The sequence below is a fragment of the Priapulus caudatus genome, unplaced genomic scaffold (assembly GCF_000485595.1).
Source record: "Priapulus caudatus unplaced genomic scaffold, Priapulus_caudatus-5.0.1 Scaffold258, whole genome shotgun sequence".
In the NCBI taxonomy this organism is placed as follows: domain Eukaryota; kingdom Metazoa; phylum Priapulida; class Priapulimorpha; order Priapulimorphida; family Priapulidae; genus Priapulus; species Priapulus caudatus.
The window spans coordinates 289416-298240 of record NW_014577319.1 but is presented as its reverse complement, the minus strand read 5'-3'; the positions used below and the strand labels follow the sequence as shown (position 1 = coordinate 298240).

General features: G+C 47.7%; 1 protein-coding gene across 1 annotated transcript in view; it reads right to left on the bottom strand.

Annotated features, from left to right (window-relative positions):
• LOC106808177 (glutamate-gated chloride channel-like) overlaps window positions 1–4425 on the bottom strand; it is a 19436-nt gene extending 15011 nt beyond the window's left edge. The window contains 3 exon segments of the mRNA XM_014810770.1: window positions 407–474; window positions 3830–3948; window positions 4418–4425. Coding sequence (XP_014666256.1) covers window positions 407–474; window positions 3830–3948; window positions 4418–4425 — 195 coding nt within the window.
• Between the last annotated feature and the right edge of the window lie 4400 nt (window positions 4426–8825).

The following is an 8825-nucleotide window of genomic DNA, read 5'->3' as shown; positions in this document are numbered from 1 at the left end:
TAGATAGATAGATAGATAGATAGATAGATAGATAGATAGATAGATTGATAAATTGATAGATAAATTGACTTAGAGCGCGGCGCGTCGGGACGAACGCGTTATATTTAGATGCTATATATATAATATATATTGTCTTCTGTATCTATGTGTGCGTGCGTGTGCGCGTGTCCGTCCATGTGCGTGTGCGTGTGTGTGCGCGCGTGTGTGTGTGTGTGTGTGTGTGTGTGTGTGCGTGCGTGCGTTCGTGTGTGCGTGCGTGCGTGCGTGCGTGCGTGCCTGCGTGCCTGCGTGCGTGCGTGCGTGCGTGCGTGCGTGCGTGCGTGCGTGCGTGCGTGCGTGCGTGCGTGCGTGCGTGCGCGCGTGCGTGTGTGTACGCGTGTTTGTGTTTCTTTACACGTATACTCACCATGTTGACGTCATCTATCTTGCTTATGCTGCGCACGAGAATGTTCACGGTGACTATGACAGGATCTCCTGCGAAATAGTGAAGCAACGACGATAAATAATCGAGAATTATACGCGTCTAATCATAGCAACGAAGCCTTATGTATACACACGCTCGCGCACACGCACACGCACATGCGCCCGAACACGCACACGCACAGACATATACACACGCTCGCGCACACGCACACGCACATGCGCCCGCGCACGCACACGAACAGACATATACACACGCACACGCACACGCACACGCACACGCACACGCACACGCACACACACACACACACACACACCACACGCGAGCGCGCACACACACACACACATATGCACACATACGCACAAACGCGCGCGCGTACACCTTGATAGTGTTTTCGATATGAGAAAGAGAGAGGGGGCGAGAGAGAGACAAAGAAAGAGAGAGAGAAAGAGAGAGTGAGAGAGCGAGAAAGAGGGTAAAGGGGGGAAGGGAAGGCGCCGTTTGCAAAAGCCTCTCTGTTCACGCGCAGACAAGGACAGCATGTCTAAAAAGGCAATACATTGGTACGTTCATGGCGCCACCATGTGTCACTGTCTCGGGTACCAAGACCTCGTCGAGATCATTCGGATTTGCGCTTTCGTTCTGCGATTGTTAGTTAGGTTTGCGCCACTCGTGACTTAAACAAACTGAGATTTTCTCATTCAGCACGGCGAGTGAGAATTTGAGAGAAAAAACACGGTTAGGAATTCTGATTGTGCCCTCCCTCCTAAATAAGGCAGGATTACGGCCGCGTTGATTGCACACATTAGCTTGCTTCGACTTTCCCCAGCTCTCATGGCGAGACAGCTGCCTGAGACGTGACTCCACCAGCATCGAAATGTGCGTGCGCGTGCTTCTGCGATATAGTAGCGGGGCATGTAAAGTGCATGAGTGTGTGTGTGTGTGTGTGTGTGTGTGTGTGTGTGTGTGTGAGAGAGAGAGAGAGAAAGTGAATGTAGATGGAGAGACGGACACCGAGAGACGGAAGACAGAAAAGAAGCGAGAGAGAGAAGGGGGGAAGAAACGTAGAGCTGGGCACTGGGAACCACGAGAGAGAGAGAGAGAGAGAGAGAGAGCTAACGAGCAAGAGAGACAGACAGAAATAAAGAGAGAATGATGGGGGAAGGGAATAAGCGAGACACAAAGAGAGACAGACAGTGGGAATGAGAGAGAAACAGAGGGAGAGGAAGATCGATAGGCAGAGTTAGAGAACACGCGTGCAAGAGAGTGAAAGAGGGAGAGAAAGGCGGAGTGAAAGAGCGCGCGCGTGCGAGAGAGGGAGAGAGAGAAAGAACGAGAGAGAAAGTGAAAGAGAGTAGAAGGGATGGGATGGCCGGGAGATACTGATGCCGATCATTGCTACTAAGTATGTTAACGCTCGCGTAATAGTATCAGGCGCATTGTGTTCTGCGTACGGGATCAGGTACGTGAGGCAATAAATGAAGCTGTCACCGGCACTAAATCACCCCCGCACTCAATCGCAGCTGCGGCTGCGCTGCGTGCGTCCAGCAGTTAATCCCGGTAAAGTATTGCCGAGGAGTAGCTGCAGCGACGCATCTCTGCCATTAATCTATTCCGCGGCATCGCCTGGACGTTTAATGGCTGCATTTACGAAAAGCTCGAGTGAAGGTGGGAACTATAAAATGACTTTTAAATGCATTCAGGTTTCCGCCGTGCAGGAAGCTAAACGCAGGAGTGTACGTATTACGTAATGGCTGACGACGGCTGACTTGCACACGCTGACGCGTCGCGCGGGTGTGACGACTTATAAGCAGCAGCAGCACGTACGCTGTGCTAAATCCCCTAAACGAACTGCTGCTTTCCTATGTGAGCGTAGATGCGAACGCATCTTCAGCGGCCCCTTAACAGAACGTACGTGGACACGCACAGACACAGGCATGCACGAAAACTAACAAACATGCGCCTTACGCACGCACACGGACGAATGCATATATATATATACGTACGCGCGCAGCTATGTTCTCATGAAAATTCGTTTTGAAAGCAATATAGATACATGTTTGATGTCTGAACAAGTCTTGAATGTCTCAACCTCTTGATAACAAAATCGAATATCTGCGTCATTAACGTAGCCTGGAGACGCCGAGCTAGCGGCTATAAAAAAGTAAAAACATTGAAATGCTTGAGAAAAAGTTTTCAGTTTTACAAAGTGTCACAAATCTAGCAATTGTAGCGTAATCCAGTAATTGCACAATCTGCGTATGCATGTAATCCGGGTTAAAATAATGGTTCGTCGTGTTCTGGGTTTATAATGCCAGCACTGGGCCTTACGTCATACTTGTAGACACACGTTGAGCTTGAGTTAAGTTCACAGCGACGTCAATCACTTAATACGATTACGATATACGCTTCGATTATTGCCCGCGGGTTGCGTCATGCGCCGCATCTTGTATTAGAATTTGCCAACGAAAACAATGTCACTATCAATAAAATTTCCGCAGAAACGAGTTTTTTCTGACGTAAAAGTTTCAGATAGCTACTCCGGTGAAGCGCACAAACCGACATATGTAAAGACGTCTTTAACGTTTGCTGACGTTTCCGTCGGGAAGAAATGCCGCATCATTAGCAGAAGGCTTCTCTCGTATTCAGAGGGCGGATAAGCCGCCATTTTATTAATAATTTGACTTGTTCGCGTTTTTGGCGGCATTATGGATATGTGATTACAGTGGAGTCCACGACGCGGCTTTGCTGTGCGTCGGCACTAACGACTACTAATAGACGTTGTTGCCAGGAAGTTGAACTTTTGTTGACTCGCCCACACGATCAAATATTCCCTCCTCCGTCGCCGTTTGAAATATGCGGATTTTCTTTGTGATCGTATAAGAAAAAATTTTGTTTAATAATCGTGTAGGAAAATGTAAATGTTACTTGTAGTAAAATATCTGTTTTTTAACAGCAGGAATGCCTGCAGTAAAACGTACTTTGTTTTGTAATATTCGTATGAGATTATTAACATTTTCCTCTTTTATACTCGTGCAGGGAAATAGTGCAATGTTTCGTCTGTATATTTGCGCATACTGCCGCGTGATAAACATAAAATAATCATTCTTTAAATGCTACGGAGAGTCACGTACGCGCACGTAAACTAGACGCTATAGAGTAAATCGCTCATTATGCGCCCGACACTATGAACAGATGGTGCTCATGCACGCACACTTTAATGCATGTACACACACACACACACACACACACACACACACACACACCGACGCACGAACGCAACACACAGACACACACACGCACACACACACGCGCACACACAAACAAACAAACAAAAACAAAAACAAAAAAACGCACACACGCGCACATGTCACCCGCACTTGCACACACATGCACGCATGCACGTACCAGTTCCGTTCTCCCCCGTGGGTCGCAGCCTGTTGTCGTAGTTGGCATTTGGACCGAGTATCATGTCGATGATGTCTTTCTCAGAGTCCGTGCCCAGCGTATTTATCCTCGACGAGTTTCTGTGACGAGAAAAATATTCATCAATACTTTTAATAACGAATGAAAGAGGCGTTTCCGCTGAGCTCGGTGTGCGTGGGCTGCAGACGCGCTCATTTTAAATCGCTGTCATTGTACGGTGTCACACTGAACCCGCTAAGCTTCGCGCGAATCGATATATCAGTCAACTCGCAGAAGAAATGCAGTAAATGAAGCCATCGCAAGAACCAAGTGGGCAGACCTACGGACACGGACACACACAAACACACACACACGCGGGCGCGCACACACACACACACACACACACACCCACGAAGAAAGACAAACACACTGACGCACACACACACACAAAAACATGTTTATGTCATAAAATACACGGTAAAAATATGTTTATAAGTATGTACGCATAATATGTATTTTTGCCGTCATGAAAAATAATACGATTCACAGTAACTCCGATAACAATAAAAACTAAACTAGGGAATGATATACCCTGACATGATTTTCGATGTGAGTGGCCTCAATAATCGCAGCAACGTGTGCTTTCTGTCGGCTTTCTTAATGCGAATCAATAGCACCATCGGCCGACGGGAATCTACTTTATTCGCGTCGCGGCTGCTGTTATTTGTATAAGGGTCCGCCGAGACGGGGCCGTGATTGTGGTGATCATAGATTCGGTGATTCTACGGTCATTGTCAGCGTATAGTCGGAGTAATGGCAGCGATGATTACTGCGCTCATAGGTGCTATAATGTCATCGTAGGCACGGCGTATGGCGTCTTCAATCAGGCGGGCGCGGACCAACTGAGGCGGAAAGGAGGAAAGGCAGCTTCCATTACGGACGTGGCGCGCCGCGGTCGGATGTATTCGGCTCGTTTCTGTGATCGTGTGATTTCTGCAAGTCGCTGTATGAGCGTTTGCCGCATAACTATATATATATACCGTAGCGCGGCGAATGATCGTGGCTATCGTACAGTGTTGTCATAGTATTAGAGGAATCGGAGAATAATTGTGAAAACATAGCATGCCCCCGCTATGTGAAATGACTATACACGTCGTTCATAGTCATCTGACAGTCATCGAGTCTAGCTGTCACGCACGTATCCGTGGTCACCATTATACCGTAGCATATCGCGTTGCACTGCATCGTTGTTATGTGTCACATCCATGGTCGGTTATAATTAAAGCCCTATTATTCATTGTCGCTACGATTATACGAAGCGTTTCTGCGAGAAGAACTGACCTGCCAATGACCTTCGTTAGGTGCATGGGACGGCGTGACGTCATTGACGAGCTCTTCTGTTTAAGGCTAGATTTATTAATTTCGAGGAGGCAAGCGAAAATGCGACGGAATGAATTTTCCAATTAAATAGCCTTTTAATTAAACGCGTTTCCTTGAGATCTCGCGAAAACGCGCGCTACGGAGACGCTCTCCTTAAGCTAAACGACACACACTGACACAATTATAGCTCTTGGTTATTTGAATAAGACCATCTTTGTAAAGACGTTGGCTTCTGTTCGCTTGTTGAGTGAATGGGTGTGTGTGTGTCCGCGCGCGCGCGCGTGTGTGTGTGTGTGTGTGTGTGTGTGTGTGTGTGTGTGTGTTGTGTTGTGTGTGTGTGTGTGTGGTGTGTGTGTGTGTGTGTGTGTTATGTGTGTGCGTGTGTGTGTGTGTGTGCGTGTGCGTGTGTGTGTGTGTGTGTCTATATGTGATAGAGAATCATCCCTACATGGATGAGGACTACGAAGCGAAGACACTTGTTTTAGCGCCAAGTGTTTCATTAGTCAAACCGAGTCTGTTGTTGGATGTTTGCTGATTGAAACCCGACGTCATTAAGCTGATGAATGCGGCACTGGCAAAATTCTACTCTGCATTCTGCGTGCGCAAGATTTCACGAAAAAAAACTACTACGCAGGTCTTTCACGTTACAAGTGTCAGTGCATCGATGCGTCGATACTTGGGCGACGGTGCCTCCTTCTTTACGTACACATTCCCAGCTAGAGTTCTTAGCGATAATACTCGGTGACGTGTCTTCTCTTGTGACGTCGTTGGGAATTCCATTGTCGTACACACGCGAGTCAAAAGTGCAATAGAGGAATAGAGAGAATAGAGATACAAAGAGGTGCGAGAGAGGCGAGCAATATTCGCGTCTGTATACCGCATCACGTATTGTCCGCAAAAAAACGACGAACAAATCTCTGTTTTTCAGTGTGACTAGTATAACTGCGTCAGCTATACGCGAAATTCGTTAAAAGAGCAGTAAGGGGGGGGGGCGACTCGCTGATCTATCCATTTCTCCATTTCCTTCCCTCCTGCTGAATCGCCGGAAACGTAGGTTACGCAGTTTCTTTTAAGCGTCCATTATCTCCTCTCCGCGCCTATATATATATATATATACGTATCGCCAGCGACTGAAGAAATCACGTCGCGCAGCCATGCGGCTTAATCCCGGCGTGGAGAGCGATGGCAGCCGATGAAGTAGTTACTGGCCGTCGTGTCTGCCACGACAGAATGACGGCGTATCTCTCCGCCGTCGTCCGCGCCACTCCTTAGTGAGACCTGCTCCTAACAATTCTATCACGCGAATCGGAATGAGGTTTTACAGTTCAGGCGCATCGCGTGTTTATTTTCTTCGTCGTTCTTTCAGTGTCCGTTTGGATTCGACGTGTTTGTTTGCGTGGTAGAGACGCGCGTACGCTTAGGTGCACATTCTACGTATGTTCAGACAAATCCCGCACATGCATGGTAAATACGCGCTCATTAAGATGTGCGACTATATAATGATGGTCGATTAAAACCAGTTATATACCCGAGGAAAAGGTACGCATTATCATTGTTATAGTATCTCTCTCTCTCTCGCTCGCTCTCTCTACCACCCGTTTTCTCTCAACCTCTCTCCATTTCTGTCTCCTTTCCCCCCCCCTCTCTCTCTCTCTCTCTCTCTCTATCTCTCTATCTCTCTTTCTTTCTCTATCTCTCTCTCGCTACCTCCATTTCCCCTCTGTCTCACTCCGTCTCTCCCCCTTCGTCTCTCCCCCTTCGTCTCTCTTTCCCCATCTCTCTCTCTCTCGCTTTCTCGCCCACTGTCCCCATCCCCCTCCCCCTCACGTCTCTCACTGTCATTCCGTCCCTCTCTCTCTCCGTCTCGCTCTCCCCCTTCGTCTCTCTCCCTCCGTCTCTTTCTTTCTTCGTCTTTCTCTCTCTCCGTCTCTCTCGCTCTCTTGCTCGCTCTGCCCTGAAGCGTTATTTGTTACTCTTCGACCCAGCCGACGTTTTTGTTTTGCCTCGCTGCACGCAGAACATCCACGCCGCGTTTCAAAGAGCGCGGGAATTGTTTGGACTGGCGGCGCAAACACGCTTTAATAAATAGCCAAACATCGCCATGATTAACAGACGGTAAGTGAGTGTCTCTGTGTGCGACAAACGACGCCTGCGCCGACGGGCGGCGACGGCTACGTCATCGTCACGCTAACGTCGGCGGAAATATCCGGTCGATGCGCTTCTCCGCAGATAAAAAACACACACAGCATATATTGACAATTACTGACCATTAGGCGAAGCGAATGACTTCTATATGCAGAGCTATTCATCGACTGCTATATCGATGGTGAAGTGTGCGGCGAGAACCTGCTTTATACGTGTATTACTGCGTGGCCATTTTGCGAGCGTGTGCATGGCTACGCGTACTTTACGTTGCGAATGCTGATTGCCATGCCATTCGTTTCGGAATTAATCGCTATTTTAATTTCAGAAAGCGTCTAAATAGTAAGGCAAACCGAATGCGTCAAATGCAATTAGCATAACGATACGCAAGTGTATACGTATGCCGTCGAATACATAATTATCCTACATATATACATAGCGTTTCAAGAGCAGAACTCGTTAACTCTGACCAGCTTTTCAGCTACTCGTCTCATTTTAATTCGCTAAATTCTATTAAAGAATATATTATAAGAATATAATGAACGTCTGCAGGTCGTGAAATCGACCCACCGCCGTCACGACGATGCAGAAACACGCACGCCTGGTACCCACTTTTGTAAAAATTTGTGACAATTCGCTTGAAAGGCGTCTCATCTCTCGGTAGGCAGACAGATGCGACCCAGACTCGGTTTTCGCCAAACTGCTCCTTACTTCATTGGACCTCTTGAATGACTTACCCGTCCCCGCGAGTTTGAAAGCTGATATCATTACGGCGGTTCGGAGACTTGAAAGTGGAATTCGAATCGCCCGCAGCCTCACGCCGCCGGGTTACGCACTGCCTTCTCGACGGTGGCTGTTATCTTGCCATCGACGAGCCCGCTACCGTCTCCGTGTGCAAATCTCGAGCTTCTCCAAACCAGTGGAGTACGATGCGACGAGATGCTACCCGTGTTGACCGTTGCCTCCGGGTAGTCTTTGGTGCTTGCATGCACTCGTCGCCACAGAGCGCCTGAGGCGGACTCTGGTACGAGTACATGGCGACATTTCCTTTAGAATTCCGCAGTGAGGCAGCAGCATTGTCTGTGAGCTTATGGAGAGCCTGCAGCAAGTCCGTTAGGTGCGGATAATGTAACCAGACTATCGTGCATAGGAGCGGAGAACTCTCTCATATGTACTCGTGAGACCAGATTTTAGAGGTTCTACGCTTTTGCTTTTTCCTTACTTCTTGGTATCTCGTGAAAAAACTCGCGTCGAATTGGTTTAGTCACTCGAGCGTATTCCCATATAAACTCGCAGTGTTCCTAGCTTTACGACTATATAAATGTAAGCGTTGTAGAAAACTTGCAAATTGTTCTTTGATTTAGCTTTCCTTTAGGAATTCTGCATTTCTCCTAGTTGTTTTTCTTCGATCGCTAACCATTTTTCCGTATCACGGAATGACACATTATTTACACACATTATTTTGAGTTTTTTCACA